This window comes from Phyllostomus hastatus, unplaced genomic scaffold (assembly GCF_019186645.2).
Source record: "Phyllostomus hastatus isolate PE091 unplaced genomic scaffold, TTU_PhHast_1.1 phas_contig_80, whole genome shotgun sequence".
In the NCBI taxonomy this organism is placed as follows: Eukaryota; Metazoa; Chordata; class Mammalia; order Chiroptera; family Phyllostomidae; genus Phyllostomus; species Phyllostomus hastatus.
The window spans coordinates 20,314,932-20,339,800 of record NW_025333960.1 but is presented as its reverse complement, the minus strand read 5'-3'; the positions used below and the strand labels follow the sequence as shown (position 1 = coordinate 20,339,800).

The 24,869-nt window shown below is 40.0% G+C and overlaps 1 protein-coding gene across 1 annotated transcript in view; it reads right to left on the bottom strand.

The window, feature by feature from the left end:
* LAMA3 (laminin subunit alpha 3) overlaps positions 1 to 24,869 on the bottom strand; it is a 248,937-nt gene that overhangs the window by 153,238 nt on the left and 70,830 nt on the right. The window contains exons 7-11 of the mRNA XM_045849829.1: positions 24,739 to 24,854; positions 21,934 to 22,052; positions 9,281 to 9,371; positions 7,362 to 7,493; positions 5,953 to 6,015 (exon numbers count right to left, since the gene is read on the bottom strand). Of these exons, the coding sequence (XP_045705785.1) occupies positions 5,953 to 6,015; positions 7,362 to 7,493; positions 9,281 to 9,371; positions 21,934 to 22,052; positions 24,739 to 24,854 (521 nt within the window). The remainder of the gene's footprint in view (positions 1 to 5,952; positions 6,016 to 7,361; positions 7,494 to 9,280; positions 9,372 to 21,933; positions 22,053 to 24,738; positions 24,855 to 24,869) is intronic.

Below are 24,869 nucleotides of genomic sequence, written 5' to 3'. Positions count from 1 at the left end.
TACATCAGAACACCTTTATAGTCTGCATAATCTCTGCCTTGCCCATCCTTCAAACAGGCAGTCACCTAATCTGACCAAAAGAGCACCGGACATGTTCAAGGGCACATTCATCACAAGACAAGCCTTGGCGCCCAGGCTGGCATGAGCACCGCACTGACCACTCGCCACACTGCCATCCAAGGCCCCAAAGCCCTGGCCCTGTCAGCACAGAATGCTGCAGAGAGAGGGAAAGTGTTATTGTCAAACACAGTCTTGGCATTAACCAGGCATTCAAATTCAGTAAGAAACTTGAACTTCACATTGTCACTGAGGTCCAAGGAATCCTGATTTACAATCATTTGTAAACAGAAAGAAAACATCTGGTACCTATGCATTTTAAAAATTCTGTTTCTAAAACTCTACTTTTCAACAATTCCTCTTCCTTATCTGGAAAGCAGTCCCAGACAGTGCCGGAGCCAGAAACCTCTGAGGTCCCTCCCCTTCCCCTTGTCACCAAGTCACGGTGATTACATCTCCGGAAAGTCCCTGGAATGCTGCTCTCCTTCCAGAGCCTCCCCTCAGACCTCATCCCTGTCTGCCTGGATTGTTTGCCGGCCTCCGCACAAGGCTGTCTGGCTCCTGTCTTGCCCCTTCCAGTTCACTGTCCACCCTGGTGTCGAGAGTGGCCTTTCTTCTCATGTCATTTTCCAGTTTAAATTCCTCAAAGGTGATCCAATGCCTTCAGGACACAGTCCAAAGTCCTTGACATGTATGACACCATAGCCCCTTCAAAACCTTCCAGACTGCCAGCAGCCCAAGTGGCATCTTTGCACAAACTAGACGTGCAAACTAGAACAGGTGTCCCTTCCTCAGGTGCTTTCCTGACACCTGTGGTAAAATTGTCATAAACATATACGTCCGCAGTGCCCTCAGTGGATGTGACGCCCCTCAGACGCAGTGCAGTGTGCACTGTAACCTGCACACTTGTGCCTGGCTGCCCAGTCTGCTCGTTTCCTAACCCTCTCCTCCCTCTACCCCTTCACTCCCTTCTTCCCCTTCCCCACGATTCAGTCCCAGTGCCTCCCAGAGCCACCTGCCGCCCCCTCTCTTATTCCCATGCCTTCTCTCAGTGGCCCCTCTCCCTGCTAACTCCTCCATGCTCTAAGACTCAGCTCACATGCCTCCTCCTCCTGCTCTGGGGAAGCCCTTCCAGAACCTCTATGGACCTTCCTCCTTCCCTCCTTTCCTTCCCTCTCTTTTCTCCTCCCTCCCTCCCTTCCCTGCCATCACGCCTTCTGTAAGGGACTATATGGATGTCACTCTTGTATGCTCGCACAGCTTCGTGTTGACCATCGTATTAACTCCTGTTGTCATAATCATAACTGTTTGCCTGTGTGTCTCCTGCGGGACTGGAGCTTCCGGGGGTGCAGGGGCCATGTAGCAGGCAGGACTGTGCCTTGTCGGTGCCCAGTCAGTGCCTAGTACAGAATAGGCACTTCATAAAAGTTTAGTGAATGACGAATATGCTAAATATTCAAGACTAGAATTCTTTTCAGTAAATACCATTCCTTGAATTCTATTTTATTGGCATCCACACAGAGCTTCAAAGGTGAAATGCCAGAATTTGCGTGCCCTTCTATAAGCCTTACCTGGCAGGTCTCCACATCAACAATGACGGCTCCACCCCACCAGGCAGATAAAGTGCCCAGCCTGGGGAGGAACAGAGCCAGGAAAGCACCCCCAGCGGCCATCTCCCCAGCCTTGGAGTTCTCATCCTTTGTCCCAACCACACTGACCTCCAAACTTTGGCAACTGCAAGAAGCTCCTAACAAAATGATTGGGGGAATTACACCCTTTTCATGATATTAGTCGAAAAACGTCCTGGACATTTTTCAGGCCAAATGGGCCGCTTTAGAGAATCATCCTTAGATTATATGTCTACTAAAGTGAGCACCCGGAGTCTTTCTGCAAATGCTGACTTTGCTTTTTGCTGCTCTTCATTCAAACTTGGAAGAACAGGAGTGTGTGTGCACCTGCAGGCTGGTGTCCCTCTAGAGGGCATGTTTTGCATATGCCTTCACATTCAAAAGGAACCCTTAAAGATGTGTCTATCGATGCATTGCGATATGATACAAAGATATTGATATACTGGTTTCCTAAAAATAAATCTTAAGTGGATATAACTAATCACTTGGACCTAGAAAGTCCTAATAATATTCGGGGTCATGAAATACAATGAAAAACTCACAAACATTCTGATCTGTAATATTGTTCTGTTCTTCTGCTTCAAAGCTTCAGTGTCTGAAATTGATTGTATAGATTTTCTAGAGTAGTGGTTCCCCACCATTGCCTGGGTGTGGGATCCCAAGCCCAGAGATTCTGATATAATCCCAGGATCTGTAAACTATGGTCTGAGTGCCAAACCCACCCCTGCTTTAGCAAATAAAGTTTTATTGGAACACAGACAACCAAGTTCATTCATTTACGTATTAGCTATAGCTGCTTCTACAACAACAAAGTTGAATACTGCAACTTTGCCTACAAAGCTGAAAATATTTACTACCTGAACCTTTACAGAAAAGTTTTCCAAACACTAAATGGGAATTTTTACCAACTAGAGGAGTGGTTTTTTGATGACAGACATATATCAGCATCATCTGGAAAACTTGCTCAAAATATAAGCCTAGGCTTCAACTCTGAAAATGTAGATTTAGATCTGGGGTGATACACAGGAAGTTATATCCCGTAAAACTAAGGGCTTCTAAAACACAGCCCTGTTTAAGAACCACTGTATTAGAAGACATGAACGCATCCATGGACCTAAAAGAACTGAAATTCTCAGGGTTGAAGGGTGCTCGGTATTACCCAGTACTGTGTATCTTCTGGCTGCTGAGATGGTTGTGTTTCTAGGATTCCCTGCCAGGAGTTAGGCCCCAAACAGGGTGTTTTCAAAATGCATTAATAAAAGACCACAATGAAATGGATAGCTGTACATTCAAATTCCCAAATAAATCTAACTGTACTAATTAAACTTCTTTTCCTCAAGGCTGTGTTCTAAGGCTTCACTAATATTTTGTAACAGACGTCTGAACTTCCCTTCAAGTTCAATTAAGTTTTCTTTTTCCTGAAGTCACCACCAGTCTACTTGGGGAGAAAAAAAAAAAAGAATTGGATAACAAAGGGATTACTGTAGACAGACAGTAAGTGGGAGATCTAAAACATTCTTGTGGCAGACAACCAGAGAAGTGTGTTGTAATCAAAGCTTGAAAGCTGAGTTCTGTCTAGTCAATTAACGAACATTTAACGAAGCACTTGATTATGCCCCACTCTGGACAGGACACTGTGGTGGGTCCAGGGAGGATGGGAAACCGAGTCAAGCAGAGCTGCTGTCCCCCGGCAACCAAGGGCCTGACAAAACTTAAGACGATACATACCCCACATAATAGCACCTGGTGCTGTGGTTTGATCTGGCACAGGCAGAGCAGAAGTAGGAAACAGCACAGGAAGGTAAACTGGGTTGTGTTACACCTCACCTCCGGTGAGCCCTTTGTGCCACCCCCAATCCTATGACATTCTCCAGGCCAATTCAGTCCCCCACGGTGTAGGATGGCTTTTTCATATCCTCTCTCTCCTCAACTCCAAGTCCTCCTCCCCATCCTCACTTTCTGCCTCTGGCCTTGATTCTTATTTCACAGAGAGAAAAAGGAACAGCCAGAAGAGAGTGCCCACAAGCCCCCATGACCTCACCCGCTCCCCTCTCCCCTAGCCCGTACACATGGCCTTCTCTTCTACAGCCTTTCTGGCTTTGATAAACAGCAACATCTTCCTTGCTTACCCCCTCCAGTGTCCTGTCGTTCTCTCGTATGTCACTTCTGGTCCAGCAATTCTCTGGCAAGTCCCATTGGCTCTATCTCCACATTAAATGCACAATCTGTCCACTTCTTGTCACTCCACTGAGACCTCCTGGGCCTGAGCCACCATCCTCTCTTCCTCATGAACTATCGCAATAGCTTCCCATGATGTCTCCCTGGCTCATCGTCTCCCCCTGCAAGTGGTTTCCAACACAGCAGCCACGAAGGTCCTTACACAATGTCACTTCTCAGTGCAAACCTCTCCGTGGCTCCCGTCTCCTTCAGAGGAGAAGGCTGAGTCTCTGCAGTGGCTGATAAGGGCCTACCGTCTGGCCCCTGAGCTGCCCCCCTTATCTGTCTCCCCTTTGCTCACTCAGCCTTCATACATCTGGTCTCCCTTTTGTTCATCAAACACCCCCAGTGTGTCCCTACCCTAATCGCTTTCTTTGCACTCACTCTCTCCTGTCTGGACGATTCCTCCCAGACGCCTGCAGAGCTCACCCTAACCCACTCAGGGCCCTCCTGATTATCTTTTCGGTGAGGCCTTCTCTATTTAAATCAGCAAACCTCACATCCCCTAACCTCTCTCTCTGCCTTATTTTTTCCACAACAGGCATGACCAAGGCTGTCTCTAGCTCATACTCTGAGCTACCATATTGGTGCGGAACCTGAACTGCTCTGCCAAGGAGATCTCTCCAGGGGCCATCTTCTTGTCTGGTCACAAGTGCCCCTTCTCTGCCCACCCAGGCCCCGGACACGCCTGAAGGAATAGTACGTGTGCTCTTATACACCTGTCATTTCCTGCACACCCGGAGAGGGAGCATCTGGGCACCCTAGGGGACGAGAAGTGACATCAGTGGGTAACTCAGATGGTCACGGGCTGTGTGCATGTGATGTTGGTGCGGGTGTGCCCTTCTGAGTGTGTGCATCCCTGTGTGTGCCATTGTGGGGTTTAGGTAGGAAACTTCCCACAGCTCCTGAATCTAACCTAAAGACCTACATATTCCCATATGGGCTAGTTTATATCTGCAATGTGAATGACTTTCCCATAAAAGTAATGGCCTTGTATAGGTCCCAGCCCCATGTATCATAATCTAGCATATTAGAGATTTTATTTGTTAAGTGGTTTGTATACCGCATATGTTATTGTATGAGTTCCCCAACTGGAATATAAGCTCTAAGAGAGCTGGGAATGCTAACCCCCCACAGCCAGAATGTCACTGTGTATATAATCAGCCATCATAAAATACTTGCAGAATGAGAAATTTGGTAGGTGTGGCACCCATACCTCTCCACCCCAAAGGCTGCTTCCTGCACACCTCTACCACTCTCTGCCCAGAAGAGTTTTCAGGCTGCAGGAGCACCTCAGCCTTCCTGCAGGCCAAGCTGGAGATGCCACAGAGTTAATGCCGCAGAGGCAGCCCTCCATCAGTAGCAGGCAATTGAAATTATTCCTTCAGTTCAGAAAATGCTGAGTAAATTCTGTGTTCAGAGGGTTGGGGCTCCAGGTGCTGCAGTAGGGCCTTGCTTGCTAATATATCTGTATAACAGCTTCTATTACTCCCTGACTCACTCCCTTATTCAGGGCCCCCAACTCTGGACCGTGGACCACTACTGGTCTGTGGCTTGTAAGAAACTGGGCCACATAGTGGGAGAGGAGCTTGAATGTAATGCACTCAAATCATCTGGAAACCATCCCCCACCCTGGTCTGTGGAAAAATTGCTTCCATGAAACCAGTCCCTGGTGCCAAAAAGGTTGGTGACTGCTGCTTATTGGTGTTTCCTGGGATCGCTTCCAAACGAACCGCTGGCTCTCCTTTCTCTGGGCTTCACAAGGAGCCCAAAGAAGACAGTGAGCACTGATTGCGACTGAAGTTTTGAGCAGCCACAGATTTATAGTCCAAGCTCTGCTTCATTTCCTTAATCAGGTAGTGCCTTGCAAAAGACAGATTGGTGTAGAAAATGATGGGGGGAAGTGTGAGGGGCTCAAACAGGAGACACCTCAAGACATCTTGCCATTCTTCCTGAACTTGGACATAGCTGTGTGCGCAGGAAGTAGAATAGGAGACTAGGGGGACATAATATCTTCACTGAAGTTCAGTAAAAAAGAGAGGTTATTTACCTCTTATATCTCCAGCTATTGGATCTTCTGGACTTGGAGTAGAGACAGGAAAAATGGGAATTCCTAGAAAAATAGTTTATTAAAAACTCAGAGGATTAAGGAGACAGTACAATAAAATATTAAATTGCACTAACTAAGAAGAAGCCCTCTCTAATTTAGTGAAAAGTAGCTTGTGGAGACTAACTTAAAGAAGGACAATATTGCTACATTTAAAATGCAGCTAGTAATTGAAACCAGACTGGTCAGACACTCTTATTTGCATATTAACAAACAGATATAGAGATTTTGCGCTCACAATAGCCAAGTCCCAGGCTAAGCAGGATGACTTGACTTCTTTAACAACTTCATGGGTTTTTAATGTAAAATTGAGACTAGCTTTTTAAAAGTGTTTTCTTTCAAGATTCCCACCCCTCAGATTTTGTTTACACCATAACATTACTTCAGGTTTCATTTCTCCACTAAAAAGGAAAATACAGTTTCTGCTCAGCCTCCATCCAACAACTGCAGATTCTAAGTTGATTAAGTCCTGATTTGGTGTTACTGTGTTCTGGCTTAAAATTGGTTCACTTAAACATCAGATGATCATATAATTGGTTCTTCACACCAGGACAGTTGGCAGTGAAAGCAGCACTAGTTTAATAACTACCCCGGGACAGTGTGAGCCTGGACCCACAGCCACCGAGTCATCGGTGACCTGCCCCCACTTTTCCCTACAACTCAATGTGCTCTTCCTGTGGTTGCAGGATCGTGAGTGTGGGAATGGGCGAGAACTCATGCAGCACTGGGGGCTCTTGTCCTAACATCAGACTGCAGTATTTATCTTGTAGCTGAATGACCAGACCATGGCTCTAACCACAATTTGCATAGTCGATTTCATAGATACTTCTGCCTTGTGTTCTATGGTATTTCTAACAGATACTTATTTTTCTCTCTAAGATGCTGAGATGTTCACTAAGATCACTGCAGTGGGGTGAGGTGGGGGCTATGACACCGTAGCCTAGTGTACCTTGGGAAAGAGGAAACACATCCTCCTGCTCACCCAAACATGACACGCACTACATGTATGCAAGTGAACATCTACAAGCCATGACATCAATTCTAGGTTCATGAACTAAAATCACAGACGTGGATTACTAAGGTGAAATTGCCAATATTTGACCCTTTCAACCCAATGAGATGGCAATGTCTATGGTACAACCTAACACTTTGGACATAAAGAAGACTATAAAACATACTTGTATCAATTTTATGTTCCAAACTTTTAAAAACACTTTGACATAAATACAGTCTACCTGGCCCCATTGGTACCCCCCTCCAACCCTCCCCCACCTGCCATGTCCTCAGCTATTAATGCAAAAAGCCCAACTATGCACCAAGAAGGGGTGTCCTACTTTTGCAGTGGTACTTACTCATGCAAAAAGGGAAATTATAGTATCCGACAGCACACTTCTCACAGTTGTCTCCGTGGAAATTTGGCTTGCAGGTACAGCGGCCCGAGCCCTGCTCACAGTCATCCGCATGCTCAGGGTTACAGCTGCAAGCTTAGAGAAATTTCAGGTTTCAAAGGATCAGTCTGCTGCACTTACTGAAGCAAATATGTCCCAATACTTCTCAGGCAATGTTTAATACTTCTTCATTGGTCTAGAGCCATCCTTGAAAGGGTGCATCCTGTTTTTCACTTCATACATAGTTCCCATTGGCTGAACCCCATGGGCCCACAGAGATGAGCTTTAATGAGCATCCACACTGAGATGTTCTCAAGAATGTGATTGATTATACTGAGTTCTGCCCAGCTCATCACAGAAGAGGGAAAACCTTCATCAACTACAATCAGAGGGGCTGGTGGCTGTGTGCTGTAGCTGCTGGCCGGTCTGCTGGGCACAGCCTCTCCTGCCCAACTGTGATGTCCACATCATGGTCATCATCACACAGCTGTGGTGCGAACTCGCATGGGATGCCTAGACGTGGATATATAATCTGCAGACAGCATGGCAAGATTGTGCCCATAATCCAAATGCTAGATTCAAGCAATGTGGCTTACTGAAGGCAGTTTTTGCAACCAACACAATTATTAGGTTTGCATTTCAGAGGGACATACTTGGGGTATAAGAGGTTTGGTGAACCCCTCACTTGGGAGCTTCCCTTGACCTGGCAAATCCTCACCTTGTATAGCAGAAATACTGCCATAGCCCAGCAAGGCACATGTCCCATGAGGAACTGGGAGACTGGAGAAGCTGTGAGCTGTCAAGGACCCTCCAGTTCCCTCACCTCAGCCCAGCTTCTCCTGGTGTCCTTTGCTTAATTTGTTTAGGATTTTTGTGTCCTGTGGATTCTTTGTGCTAAGCCTGTAACATCTCCCTGAGACCACTTCAATGGAAGGAAAATGGAAACACGCTTAATGACTTATTGTCCTAGAGAAAGACAGATCAGAGTCCACAATACAATACTTCAGACTTTGGTGCCCTCAAATCTTAATGATACGACAAATGAATTTTAGAAATGGTGGGGCACTGAGTTTTTTCCAACCATGGCAGCCAGAGAACCGTGGAGGCCAAAAAACAGGAAGGAACCCAATAGGATACACATACAGGACAAAGTCCACAATCAGACCTCTGACTGATAATTCCACAGGAAAGAACCAGCGGCATTTTTCTTTACAATGGATGCGGGATAGCACGGTGACTCCAGACAGAAGTAAACTACTTCCTGGATCCACCAGTGGATCCCTTAGTGGTTTTTTCACCTGGGCCGAAATTTGTAACTACTCAGACCCTTTGGTTCCCCCATTTCTAAAAATTAGAATAATAATACAATGTCCTAAACTTATTGTGAGAAATAAATAAGACATTGTGAAAATATGTAGGCAAGACCTTGCATATAGCAAATGCTTGATAAATCGTAGCTGTTTTAAATATTGGGACTATTATTAAATCCTTATAAAATCTTTACTAATCTTTACTTGATGCTACTGCTGAAAATTTTTGAAATAATCAGAGATCATAGAAACACGTCGCAACAACAGGAGACGGAGGGACTCACATTTGCTGCAGGCCCAGTGTGTGACAGGCCCAATACTTAGTGTTTTCCTAGGGGCTCTGGGGGGCATTTCACTTAATCTTAGGGAGTATATCACCATTTCTACTTATATATAAGAAGTCTGAGGCTTAGCAAGATTCTGTACCTGCCTGAGGTCACACAGTAAGGAGTGAACCAATAATATGGAGAAACCAGGAAAGTCGGGAACTACTAACTGACAGGGATTTAGCCTGGTGACCTCCCTGAAGCAGCATACACAGTGTCAGACACACCAGGTTGAAATGAAACTTACGGATGCAGCCGTGGGGGGCATCGACTGGAATGCCATGAGGGCGGTAATAACCCTTAGCACACTTTTCACAGTTTATACCAGCCGTGTTATGCTAGAAAGAAAGAAAAGAAATTTAGAAGTATAGTACTGAAGAAATCTTTATTCTGCGCTATTCATCCAGGGAAATAATTCTGTTGTATACACCTGTAGTTTTAATCTCACACACACACACACACACACACACACACACACACACACACAAAATTGATCTTGACCTTTGGTCTGCAAGACTTACCACAGGATACTGGTTTACGTTTGGCTCTGGAATTTTTTTCTCATTGGAAGAAGAAATGAGAGTAAGTACCATGACCTGGAAAACCCAGGTTTTCCCCACATCACACAATTTGCCTGATGAAGTACCTGACACTTGAGTGAGAAAAAAAGCTCAAGAGGACCACTCTTTAAAGTTTTATTCAGAAGTGTGGATAATAAATCACCCTTAGTTTTACCCAAGGAATAAAAGGTCATGTATGTATTTTTACCATCTCTGCTTTTAGAAGAAATCACATATACAGATCTTCTCTTGCCATTCTAATTTTATCTGTACTTTAGTCATAAAACCATTTCCTAAACATTTCTGTTACATGAACAGAAAGTGTAGGCATGAGTTTCATACACAGAGCTCATTTTAAAGTATAATAGTAAGCAGTTTTTTATATTTCATGATTAATCCTTTTAATTGCCACAAATCAAATTACCCAACATGCATCACCAGTTTCCAAGAACTGTACACCATGGGTCCAGCTCAATTCTGCCTCTCTCGCTCTCTAATTTGGAAACAGTTAGGAGGACAGTGTTCTTTCACTAATGAAAGGAAAGGCAATTGGAAGTCAAAAGAACAAATATAACACACTTGGATGCAAAAAGAGTCTGCATAGAATCACAGAGGGGAGAACAAAGGCACTTTCTATATCCTCTCCCCCTTTTTAGATGATTTTATTAATTACAGACTTTTATTTATTACCACTCCTTGTCCTGTGGGTGAAAATCTGAATTCACTTTAACATTGAAGACTAAAACCACACTGGCCACTTCTCTGACTTAACATTTACATGCATAAACATTCTGGGCAAATGAGAAACAGCTGTCGTCCACCCTTCTTCCCATCAAATGCCAATAAACCTCTCTGTTGCTCGCCACTGTGACTTATAATAAACAGAGGACATCAGGTTAGCCTTGGCTCCCCAATTTTTCCCAGTGGAGTAGGAAATGAAAAGTTCTCTGAAGTGGGCAGCCCAGGCTCTCCCCTCTTACACAAAGCTTGGTCAATGAAGCACCTGCCACAGAGAAGTTACATTTTTAAGACACAAACAACAGCAACAAGTGACCAAAAGAAAACAAAAGATCACCCCGAAGATGGAATAATGCCTGTGGTTTGCCTTCAGATCTCAGGTGGTTGTCTGGAACCCACACAGAGCCCTGAAGGTGATGACACACCCTTTATCTATGGACACCCAAGGTCATGGTTGGACTGAGGTCAGATTGACACCTACAGACAGTGGCTCTCTAATTTCTATATTGGAAGCAATGAAGAAGCAATTTCATTGGGAGGGGTGGGTACTTGAATTTACATTTACAGGACACTAAACAAGATGGGAAAACCTCAGCTTCCCAAGTTCATGAGTAGGATGGGCACTAATGGGATCTATGCCAGAGATGAGCCTACCACCACCCACACCCCCTCCTTTGCCACCTCCTAGAGAAGCTAGGAATGCTCACCTAGAAACCCAGCCCTGCTCTGATCATTCTTCGGTTTTAATTCCTCTAAGCAAAATTTCCAAGGTGCTTTGCAATCTTCAGGCTAAAACTCATCTGTCTCTCTCTATTCCTTGGCCACACCCACAACACTGCAGCTGACTTCCATTTCTGTGGACCTCAAGCATGTGGGGAGTACACTTTTCCACACGTTCCTGAAAAGCCTGGGTCTGATTTTCCTTCCTAAGGCCAACACGATCTGGCCTCTGCTACCTCTCTGACTTGTCTACCCCTGCCCACTCCTCTCTGGCCACACAGAGCCCCTTGCTCCCTCTCAAGGCCCTTTGCCCTGCATACCCTCTGCCTGGAACACTCTCTCCCAGATAAATGCCTAGCTCATTCTCTTGCTTCTTTCAGGTCTTCACTCAAATGCCAAATCCCAGGGAACTGGCCACCCTATTTAAAATGTCACATCCCCAAGGCAATACTTAAAATAGTAAACACATGAACTAAAATCAAATCAATTCCACATGAGAACATGGTCATCTCTGGCAAGTGACTGCCCTGCAGAATAATAATCTGGCTCCTTCACATGCTGGCTGCCTGACCGCGTAAAAGTCTCCAGGCCCAGCCTGCCTATGATGTTCCCACTACCTGTTACCAGCCAGAGCTCATGGTAGATAGTTATTATTCGTCCATTACTAGCACCACAGAGAAAAGGCGGGAGACAGTCAGGCTAACTGGTGCTGTTGATTGAATGTCTGTGACCCCCCAACCCCCCAATTCATATATTGAAACCCAATCCCTGATGTGATGGCATTTGAAGATGGGGTGTTTGGGAGGGAGGGAGGTCATGAGGGTGGGGCCCTCCTGATAAGGCTAGTGCCCTCATGAGAAGAGAGAGAATTTCTGCACCATATGAAGGCTACGACTAGAGGGCAGTCATCTGCACATCAAAAAGTGAGCCCTCCCCAAACACTGGACCTTCCAGCACCTTGATCTTGGACTTCCCAGCCTCCAGAACTGTGAGAAATAACTGTTTATTATTTAATCCACACACACTATGGTGTATTTATTCAGGCAGCGTGAACTGACTCAGACAGCTGGGTTTCTGGTAGATGACGGCTGTGAGGTACATGTTCTACCAGCAAATTCAGACTTCACCTTGAAGCATCACCCTGTGGCCCACCCAGGCCACTGGCCCTGCTGTAGCAGCACTCTCTGCCCTCCACTCCTTGTCAAGACTCCCCATGTCCCTGTGTACACGGCATAAGATAGGGTGATACTTTTTCTGAAAATGAAGAGCCAACTGTCCCAACATCATATATGTAATGTCCACCCCTGTCTTCCACTAAAAATGCCAATTTTACTGTAAACCAGATTTTCACATCTGCAAGAATATGTTTCTAGCTTCTCTATTAGAGTTTATTGAACTATTTACTCCTGCATTGAGTCCATACTCAGTACAGATTCATGGTATGTTTTGATATCTCTGAATACAACTTTCCTCCATAATTATTCACCTATTCTCATATATTATTTTATCAATAAGAACTTTAGATTCATTCAGTCAATCTTCATTAAAAATGTCCTATGGGATTGCCAATATTTTGTTGAGGATTTTAGCATATATGTTCATCAGAGATACTGGCCTGTAGTTTCTTTCTTTGTTGTGTCTTTGTCTGGTTTTGGAATTAGGATGATACTGGCCTCGTAAAAAAGAGTTTGGGAGACTTCCCTCTTCTTGAACTTTTTGGAATATATTGAGAAGGTTAGGAGTTAGTTCTTCTTTAAATGTTTGGTAAAATTCACCTGTGAAGCCAGGGCTTTTGTGTGCCGGGAGTTTTTTTATTACTACTACTTGTTATTGGTCTATTCAGGCTTTCTGTCTCTTCTTGATTCAGTTTTGGAAGATTGTATGTTTCCAGAAATCAGTCCATTTCACAGCATATAGCTGTCCATAATGATTTCTTACAATCCTTTGCATTTCTGTGGTATTGGTTATATCTTCTTTCATCTCTGATTTTTATTTATTTGGGTCCTCTCTGTTTTTTTCTTAATGAGTCTAGTTGGAAGTTTGTGAATTCTGTTTATCTTTTCAAAGAACCAACTCCTAAATTCATCTTTTGAATTGATTTTTTTAGTCTCTATGTCATTTAATTCTGCTCTGATCTTGATTATTTCCTTCCCTCTACTCACTCTGGGATTTGTTTGTTGTGGTTTCTCTAGTTCTTGTAGATGTGGGGTTAGGTTGTTCATTAATAAATCAACAAAAAGCAAGTGCTGGCAAGGATGTAGAGAAAGGGAACCCTAGTGCACTGTTGGTGGGAATGCAGACTGGTGCAGCCACTGTGGAAAGCAGTATGGAATTTCCTCAGAAAACTAAAAATGGAACTGCTTTTTGACCCAGTGACTCCACTGCTGTGAATATACCCTAAGAATCCCGAAACAGCAATTCAAAAGAACTTAGGCACCCCAATGTTCATAGCAGCACAATTTACAATAGCCTAGTGCTGGAAGCAACCTAAGTGCCCAGCAGTAAATGAATGGATCAAAAAACTGTGGTACATTTACACAACAGAAACTACACAGCAGAAAGAAAGGAGCTCCTACCCTTCACAACAGCATGGATGGAACTGGAGAGTATCATGCTAAGTGAAATAAGCCAGGTGGTAAAAGACAAATACCATATGATCTCACTTATAAGAGGAACTTAATGAACAGAAGAAACTAACAAGCAAAATAGTACCAGAGGCATGGAAACAAAGAATAGACTGACAGCAACCAGAAGGGAGTGGGTAGTGAGATAAGGGTGAAAGAAAGGGAAGGGACTAGTCAAGGAACAGGTATAAAGGACCCATGGACATGGACAGCAGGGTGGGGATGGACTGTGGGAGCAGGGGGTGGGCTGGGTGGAGTGGGGCAAAGGGGGGAAAACTGGGACAACTGTAATAGAATAACAATAAAGTATTTTTAAAAATTAAAATAAAAAATATCCTATGGGATTCTGATTGCAATTGTACTGAATTTATAGACTGGTTTTGTAGAAATGGTATATTTATAATATTGAGTCTGGAGACACATTATGGCTTTCCATATTGGTCTTCTTTTATAAACTCCAATAAAGTTTTATAGGTTTGAATGCAGCTTCACAGTTAATTTCTTCTCTCTGTTGCCTCTTGGAGTATCTCCAAATCATCCACAAATCACAACTGTGTTCTTCTGCATGTGTGTGCTTCTGTTTTATATCTTTCTAGAATCTCTTGAAATTTTTGGTCTGTTAATAATACTCTTTCTTATTTTTCATCCTGTTGTGCATTCTAGAAGGAGAGTGTATTTTGCTTATTTATTATCTTTTGTGTCATATTGTGGGATTTGTTGCAGGAGGGAATCTAGCCATATGAGTTTCATCTGTTTCTTGATCCCATCTCTTAGCTTTGTGTGGTGTAGGGGGAGTCGGGGGAGACCACCAGTTTGGATATAGTGAGACCAACACATCAAGGACACAAACAGCTAGGGAGCAAGCTCAAGACTTAGATCAAAAGTTGTGTCTCCACAGAAGAAGCTAAAGACTCTGTTTCAGTTAATGAATGCAAATTGTCTTCAAGCATCATCTCAAACAAATTGGGTAATCCTCAATCTTAGTTAAGAACATCAATATTTCATTAAAGGGAAAGATATTGGGGAGTCACTGACAAAAATGTTCTGTCCCTTGCCTTCTTTTTTTCATTGCTCTTTACTCTCCCAATTTTATTGTAAAATATTTAAAATTGTACAGTGAACATCTACACATGCCCTATGTAGAAGCTACCATGAACATTTTACTATATTTGTGTTATCACATAACTATCCATTTACTTTCTCTATCCATTCAGCAGTCCATTTTATTTTTTTTTATGCACTTCAAAATAAATTGTAGATATCAGTCACTTTTCCCCAAAAGTTTAGCATGCATATAATTAACTACAGTTCAAGGTCTGCCTACAGTTTTCTGGTGTAAAATTTATGTGCAAGTACAGACCTCTTAATTGTACATCAGTGAGTTGTGACAAATACATACATCTGTGTACCCCAAGTCTCTATCTAGATATAGAGCAATACCATCACCTCGGGAAGTTTCCCATGATCCTTCTAGTCAATCACCATCACCAACTTCCCGGAGCCAACCAGAGTTCTGATTCTTCCCACTGTTAATTAGTTTCTCTTGTTCCAGAATTTCACTTAAATGGCTTTCATACTATATGCACTCTATTTTGGAGGTTTCTTTCACTTAGCATGATGTTGTTAAGAGTCTTGCATGTTGTTGCATGCATCACTAGTTGTTCCTCTCTATTGTTCATTGGTATTCCATTGTTTAAATATGTCAAACTTTGTTCATCCATTCTACTATTGATGGGCACGTGTGCTACTCCAAGTTGGGTGCTATTGTGCTTAAAGCTACTAAAAACTTTTTGTAAACACACATTTCCACTTCTCGTAAATAAATGCCTATGAGTGAAATTTGTGAGCCATAGAGTAGGTGTTTGTGTTAATTTTATTTTAAAAAATGCTAAAACATTTCCAAAAGCAGTTGTATCATTTTTTCACTTACACTAACAATGTATGATAGTACAGTTGTTCCACACTCTCACCAAAATTGGTGGTAAGTCGTAATCTTAATTTGCATTTCTCTGATAACTAATAATGTTAAGCCATGTGTTGAGTGCTTATTTGCCATTCATATGTCTACTTTTGTGAGCTGGCTGTTCAAATCTTCTGTGTACCCCTGGCTGGTGTGGCTTAGTGGATTAAGCGCTAGCCTTCAAACCAAAGAGTTGCTGGTTCAATTCTCAATCAGGACACATACCTGTGTTGCAGGCCAGGTCCCCAACAAGGGGCACATGAGAGTCAATCACACATTGATGTTTCTTTCCCTTTTTTCCTCCCACCCTCCCCCTCTCTAAAATAAATAAAATCTTCAAAAAAATTTTGTGTGTATTTTATTGTGTTATTTGTCTTTTCATTATTGAGCTGTGGGTGTTCTTTATATATCCTGGATATTAACCACTTGTCAGATTTATGTTTTCTAATATTTTCTATCTGTAGTTTGCCTATTTATTTTCTTAGTATCTTTTGTGAGCACAAATTTATAATTCTGATGAAACTTAATTTGTCAGTTTTTTATGGCTATTGCTTTCTACGACCTAAGAAAACTTGTCATCCTTTGAATCACAAAGATATTCTCCTATATTTTTCTCTAAAGGTTTATAGTTTTAGCTTTAATTTAGTTTTTTGTATGATTTGAGGTAGGGGTCAAGGTTTATTTTTCCCATATAAATATCCAGTTATTTCAGAACCTTCTGTTGAAAGGACTTTCTCCCCACCTTACCACCCATTGAATTGCTTTGGTATTTTTTATCAAGAAACAAATGTCTATATGAGTATGGTTCTGTTTCTGTGCTCCCCATTCTGTTATATTGATCTGTCTGTCCTATCTTGACATCACACTGTTTTGATTACTATAGCTTTATAGTTAGTCATAAAGTAAGATAATATAATTTCTCTAACATTATTATACTTCTTTAAGATGGCTTTGGATATTCTAGATCATTTACATAACCATATAAACTTTAGGATCCACTTGTCAATTTCTTAAAAAAAAACCCTGCATTGAATCTTTAGAACAATTTGGGGAGACTTGTTACCTTAATAGTGAGTCTTCCAATATATAAATATGTTATATCTTTTCATTTATTTAGGTCTTTCTAAATTTCTCTCAGCAATGTTATTTAGCTTTAATATAGAGGTCTTGCATATATTTTGTTCAATTTATTCCTAAGAATTTTATGTTTTTGACACTATTTTAAACTGAATATTTGTTTCATTTTCCTGTTGCTTGCTACTAGTAGATGAAATACAATTATTTTCAATATAACTTCCTTGTATCCTGCAGTTCACTTTTTAGTTATGGTAGTTGTTTTGTTATTCCTTAGGATTTTCTACATAAATGATAGTGTCATCTGTAAATATAGGTACTTCTACTTTTTCCTTTCCAATCTTAATGCCTTTTATTTCCTTTTCTTGCCTTAGTGCAATAGTTAGAGCCTCCAGAGTGCTGTATGAAAGAAGTGGTGAAAAGCAATCTTCCTTGCCTGTTCCTGAACTTTAGAAGGAAATAGTTCAATAGTTCACCAATAAGATGATGATAGTTATAGGTTTTTCATAAATGCTCTATCAAATTGCAGAATTTCATTTCTATTACTAGTTTGCTAACATTTTTATCATAAAATGGGTATTTCTTTTGTCTAATGATATTTTACAATGTTGTTCTCTTTTATTCAAATATGATTATACATATTGACTTTTGAATGCTCTACCAACCCTGCTTCCCTGAGATAAACCTTACTTGTCGAAATGCATTATCTTTATAATATATTGCTGAATGCTATTTTCCAGTATTTTGTTAAGTATTTTTTAATCTATGATGTTCATAAAAGATATAGGTCTTACTTTATGTACTGTCTGTTGGGTTTGGTGTTAAGATTATGCTGACCTCATCAAATAAATTGGGAAGTGTTCTTCCCTCTGTTTTCCAAAAGAATTTATATAAGATTGGTGTTATAGCTTCCTTAAATGTTTAACAGAATTTGGCAGTAAAATTATCTGGGCCTGGAACTTTCTTTAATGGAAATTTTTTATAATAAACTCAATGTTTATAGATATAGGACTATTCAGATGTTCTGCTTTAATGTCTTATCAGTTTTATTAAATAGTAGTTTTCAAAACATCTTTCCATTTAATCTCGGTTGGCATAAGTTTGTTCACAGTATTCTTGTATTTTCTCTTCAATGTCTATAATAATTCTAATGATAAACCCACTTTTGTATATGATATACTGGTAATTTGTAACCTTCTTTTTCCCTGACCAGTGCAGCTGGGAGTTGATTTTGTTGACCTTTACAAAAGGCCAGTTTTTGGTTTTGTTAAGTTTCTTTATTGTTTGTGTGTTTTCTCTTTTGTTGAATTCTGCTCTTATCTTTACTATTTTCTTCCTTCTACTTACTTTGGATTTATTTTGCTCTTCTTTTACTAGCTTCTTAAGGTAGAACTTTGGGTCATTGACTTTAGACTTTGTATTCTGACATAAACATATAGAGCTGTGAATTTCCCTTTAAGTTGCTTTAGATGCAACCCATAAATTGTGATGTGTTGTGTTTTTATTATTACTTAATTTAAAATCTTCCTAATTTCCCTCGAGATCCTTTCTTTGATAAGGATTATTTCAAAGTGTGTTGCTTCAAATGTCAGAGTTTTCCTAGAGATCTGTCTCAGTAAACTATTATCATAAAATTGTCTATTTTTCTTTTTAATTTTGTCTAATTTTACTTTATGCATTCTAAACCTCTGTTATTACGATAGCAATGTTTCCCTGATGAATTGATCTTTTAATTGTGATGAAATGTCTCTATTTATCTCCATTATAGCTTTTTTGCACTAAAATCTATTTTATGTGACATTAATATAGCCACCGTATCTATCCTTCTATTGTTTATTATTTATTGAAAACATTTTTCCACTCATTTACTTTCAACCTATGTCTATATATTTAAAATGCACCTCATATGCAGAATATATCGAGTTGAGTCTTGCTTTCTTATCCATTATGACAACTTCTGCTTTTGAATTACAGTGTTTAGTTCATTAACATTTCATCTATGTATGGACAAGAATGGAAATAGGTCTGTCATTTTTTAATTTATTTTCTATTTTCTCCATTTTGTGTGTGTATGTGTATTTCATCCTTCTGTTCCTTCTTTCCTCCCTTTTTTGGATTATTTGTATATTTTTAAAAAGTATAGTACATTTAAATATACCTATTAGCCTTTTCACTATGCCTCTTTGCATTAGTTTTGTTAGTTAATTGCTTTAGGGATTATAATGTACATCCTTAACTTCTCACAGTCTGTTTAGGGTTAATATAGTACCACTGCATGAACAGTGTAGAAACCTTATAGTCTTATATGTCCTTGCTATTTATACTATAGATTCATATGTATATATATTATATCTACACACATTATAAATCCCACAATATAATGTCATAATTTTTAGTTTAAGAATCCATAAATTTTTTAAACTTTTAATACTTCTTGATATTTACCTAGACATTTATAATCTAATACTCTTCATTTCTTCCTGAGGATCTGAGTTTCCATCTGGTATCATAGATCTTTAACTTTAAAAAATGCTTTAGCATTTCTGGCTTTATTTTATTGATGAAACATTTTTTTTGTTTTCCTTCTTGAAGGATATTTTTGCTAAATACAAAATTCTGAGTCCACAATTTTTTTCTTCTAGCACTTTAAAGGTATTGCTCGACTATCTTGTGGCCTTCATAGCTTCTAATGAGATGTCCACAAACATTGTTATGTGTTGTTCTTCTGCCTGCTCTCAAGATTTTCACTTTGTCTTTGGTTTTCAGCAGTTTGATTGTTAGGCCTAGCGGTGATTTTCTTTGTATTTATCCACCTGTGAGTTCACTAAATCTCTTGAATAATATTCAATTACAGAACTTAAGGAATTTTCTGCCATTGTATCTTCTTCTTTTTCTTTTTTCCATTCATCCTTTCTCCTCTGTTCTGGGATTCCAGTTACACGTGTGTCAGACCCTTTGCTATAATCTCTGTTCATTTTTTAAAATTTTTTTCTTTTTCTTCCTCAGACTGGATAATTCCTATCGATTTATCTTCAGGTTTGCTGACTCTTCTATTTTCTTCATCCTGCTATTGGACCTATAAAGTGAATTTTTAATTTAATATATTGTATGTTTTAGTTCTGGAATTTTCATTTGGTTCCTTTCATCATTTTTATTTCTCTGCTGATATTTATTGTCTCTTAATTGTGAACATGTTTTAATTACATCTGTGTGCATAGTTGTAACAACAGCTCGAAAATCCTTAACTGTTAACATTAACATCTGGGTTATCTCAGGATTGATTGATTTTCAGGTCTTAATTGATTTCTTTTCTCATGAGAACAGGTCACTTTCTTTTGGTTCTTCAAATGTCAATAAATTTTGAATTATATCCTAGACATTATAAATATTATATTATAGAGACTCTGGAGTCTGTAATATTTCTCTAAAGAATATTTCATTTTGTTTTGAGACAACTGATTTTACTTAAACTGCAAACTCTGACTCTAGAGTGGTAACTGAAATCTCAAATAAATTATTGCAGTCTTACCTGAAATTCATCCTGTGGTGAATAGTTCAGGGGCCAGTCATAAATTTGAGAAGAATTTATACACCAACTTAGGAATTTACTCTCAATTTCTTTTTCCCTGGACTCCCCACTCACTTTCCAAAAGTTGTGATTGTCCCAAGCTCTGCCCTCTTGTTCTTCAAGTCCTATTTCTGAAGGAATTTTAGCTAAACCACATGGCACCTACTTTGACCTGCCTGTTGGCTGAAAGTTAAAAAAAAAAGTAACTCCCCCTAAGCTGATCTCGTTATCCAATGGCAGCTCTTCTCCAGTATCTTCCTGCTTATGTTTATTCCCCAGTGCCTTCAGATCATTGTGTTGGAAAGGGGGTCTGTTTTGTTTTTTGTTTTTGTATTTTGCTATAGTCTGTAGTTGTTTTCAGGGAGGTTTGGGTCCTGTTGGAGCTACTAAACTATAACAGAAGCAAAGCTCTTTCCTTGCTCTTTGATTATGAATACAATATAAAAGTTATTCTTAAATTTAAAAATGGCTAAATGATATAGTTTATGTTTCATATATATATATACACACACACACACACACATATATATAACTTAAATAAAGGCATTTTAAAATTAAATTAGAAAAAAGTACAATGACTCTAACAGAACTTCAATAATTCATATACAAAAGAAAAATGCTTTTGCAGAGCCATTATGAAAAAGACTAAATCGATGTTGTTCTGGAACAGCAAAGCACAAAACACAGTATCATTGAGAGAAACAAAAGGAGGAACAATGTATTTTAAAGACACAGTGAAGGGGCTTGACCCTTCATCTGCACAAGCATTCCACCTACATCTTAGTCCAAAGCTTCTGCAATTTTAATTTGCATACAAATTACCTGAGGATCTTGTAGTGCATAGCTGTAAAAAGATCCTTGGATCTTTCACTTATACATGAAACCCTGTGATTTTCCCTGATACATGAAACTATGTGACCTATATTTTACTTGTATTTTAATTATCTGGAAAGACAGAGGATACAAAAGGTGTAGAGTGACAGACAGGTGGAGAATGGTGGGGCTCTCTAAGCATGTCTGGTCCTGGTTCGAGAAACATGGGCAGTTCATGAAAAGAATAGCTCTTTAACAAAGCATCACTCTAAAAGTACACAAGACTGAGTGACAATATAGACCATTTTCATGGACATTATACCCTCTTCAGCCATACTCTCCTCTTGGCTAATTTCCAGTGGATCCAATAGATACTGTCCTATATAAAAGATGAAAAATTAGTGTTTCATATTTGATGTCAATGGCAGACATCGTTAATTAATCCTGATGTACTTTCTCAGTAAGCCTAGATTCAAAATCTGTCTGAACATGGGATTTAGGGTCACCACTGAGGCTGACACTTATTTTCCTCTAATTGTAGAGCCTTTTTACCCTAAGGTAGACAGTAGTCAGGACGACAGCCAGGAATTCTCCTCTCTAGTTAGGCAAAGACTTAACTGAAGAACCTAATCAACAGAGTATGGGCAAACATGCATCAGTCTGTTCTCCCTTCAATCCCTAAACTACAGCCAGCTAACAACTTTTGTGTACAGAAGTGGAGAAATGACTTCAGAAAATGCTTTCAAATGCTTATAACTTTCTTGACATCTTTTTGGGGAGTAGGGCTTAATGAATGTCTATTTCCTACCGTGACATATCCATTTGACTTAGATAGTGCCTCACCTGACAATTTATGCATACACCTCCACCTGCATAGATGCCTTGGGTATTCAAGCTTGCCTGCTGCTTCTCAACTTCTGCATCGTAGTAACAGTTGATGGCGTGGCCATGGCAGTTGCATGCTGAAAAGGGCATTCTAGGTTAATATTGCTTCAGGACTACAAGACACTTAGTAAATTCTCCCAGAGAATATTACTGCTTATTGAGCTACAATAAAGTCCCTTTTGGAACATCAGGGACACTCTCATTGGAAAATTTTAGGGACTTTGACATAAAGTTCAATCTATAAATATATGCAATTTGTAGCTTCTTTCATTTGATATTAAGTGGGAGAGGTTAAGTTATCACGTACAAAGAGAACATCACTATTACCACTAATACTACTATTAACGAGAATAATTGAGTTCCTGGTACACTGTAAAAAGTGCTTTACGTGCAATATCTCAATTAGTGTAATAACTCTCTAAGGCAGATGCTGTTATTCCCTTAGGCGAGATGTGGAGGCTGAGGCTTAGAGATGTTAAGGGATGTGCCTCCAGGTGCACAGCTCATAAATAAGAGAGGCAGAATCCTGAACTGTCTTTGTTTGACTCCAAAGCCTGTTCCCTAAGCCCATATTCTAAGCCTTTCATCTCAGCACTATTTATGATAGCAATAAATTGGTAATAATCTTAATGTTCAATTATAAAGAAATGGCTAAGCAAATAATAGTATTATTGCTTGACTTTCTGTTCCAAAAAGTCAAGAACTACTTGAGTTTCATTTACACTAGAGCACATTCTCCAGAACATAGTGGGAACTCAACAGTTAACACTTTTTGGATACACTTAGATCCACAAGATGACAATATTATGTGCCATCAGAAAGGATACCAAAGGGTTTTTAATAAATGGGGAAATATCTAAAAATATCAAGTGAAAAATATCAGGATGTAAAATTGTATAATACCCTATTGAATATTTAAAGTAAGTGTGAGAAAATACTAAACTACCTAAAAGATATTAATAGTGGTCTTCTTTGGGTAGTAGAATGATTGGAGATTCCCCTTTTTTAAAAATAATTTTTAAGTTTTCTACAAGTAATGTATAATAGTTTTAAAATTAGAAAATCTAACTTAAAACCCACTTATGATTTTTATCATTGCCAAGATGAAAAAAATCTTAAATGAGTAAAATTCTTATTCCCTTTTATGCAAAATATCTGTTCATTACATTCTGTCTAGATCAACTTTTCTAAGTCTTTCTAGCAATTTCTATGTTTTAATCAAATAAATCTATTAAGAAAGAAGATTGAGTTAGACTTCCAAGTTGTCCTATTTTTAAAAGGCTGAGAACTTTCTTATTTTCATTTCCTCAGTAGTACCATGATTTAAAAAAGAAAAAATTCCAGGCATTTATGTTTACTACCCCAGTCATTTCTTAGGAAGTCTGTTTATTCTGACTTTAGTTCAAATGGAATTTAGAAAGTACCTAACAAATAGATCTTCATTCCACATGCTGTTTTTGTAACTTTTAACCATTCAGACAACTGTAAAAATATTAAGAGGAAGTTAGTTAACACTTTTCATGTTGTAAGAGTAAAGCACATCATTCTCTGAAATTCAGTTTCATTAATTTGAAAAACTAACCAAATTGTTAATGTTGGAGTTCATGTGATGACACTAATTCAATCAAGGTGTCCTAAACCAGACTCACCCCTGATTATTACCTTTCCCTCTTTCTAGTCCCCTCATCCAGGGGTGAGGAATGGGGACATTACTGAGAAAGTCATTCTTCACTTGACCATAAAGTGAGAACAGCCATCCAGGGAACACCCCTGGACCTGGAGATGCATCCGAGCGCTCCCTGGGGGGAGCACCAGCACTTTCCGACCGCATCAGCATCTGTCACCACACTCTTGGAGCTCCTCGCTGGAAACTCCTTTGAGTAAGTTTGCTGATCACAGAGATCGTCAGTTTTATTTCTTAATAGTTACAAAAATATTTGGTCAAAAAGTGTAAAGTACAGATTCTTTCTTACTCACCTAGTTCTACAAACCTAGATCCAAACACTTTTTGGTCATTTCAAAAAAAGCAAATCCATCTTCAATCCATATACTAAAGATATTCAGGGGAAAAAAGGGACAAAGTCTCTAAAACCAATAACTAAACTTTACAAAAAATGTTTTTCAAGAATTGGAGTAAATATGTGGCTTCCTAAGAAGAGCAGTTTAAAAGAAAACCCTCGGTTGGATGTCACAGGGCTTGTTTGTTTCCTTACTTCACATTGCACCCGTAATTAACAGCAGCCTCTCATCTTTTTTCCTTCCTTCTCTGATCTCTTCTGTCTGCACCTGCCAGCGTCCCACTACAGCGCCCCTCCCACCACTGCCCCCCCACCATGCTTCCAGCTCTCTGCTTAGCCACCAATCTCACCACCTGTTCTAGACCTCGGTCCTCAAAATAGTTAGGATTCCAATCCAGCATCACATCCCAACGAATGATAAGGGTTTGACATTTAATAGTGGCTGCATCATATTTCAGATAGGTAAAAAGAGAGGCCAATTTATGTTAAAGCACTCAGCCCAATCCTTGCATATTGTGATTGCTGTTATGATTTTTCTTCTTATATTTATATCTGAATTTACAGTGGGGCACTTATACCTCTAGTCTTTGAGTTATTCATTACAATAGAAAGACCCGTGTCCCTAAGACTGACATGATCCCACTCTCTTCACAAGCAGGAAAAAACACAGCATCAGTCCTCAGGTAGAAATGGGAGGAAACGCTGGGAGGGGCCTCATTTCCCAGCACCCCTCCCCTGTGCTCACCTTCACACTCATTGCTCTGCTCCCACGTGGCAGGCTGCCAGTGCCGCTGACTGTACCCAGCGCAGCAGTGATCACAGGTCTCCCCGCAGGTGTGGTGTTGGCACTCACACCGAAACCTGGGCAAGGGGTGA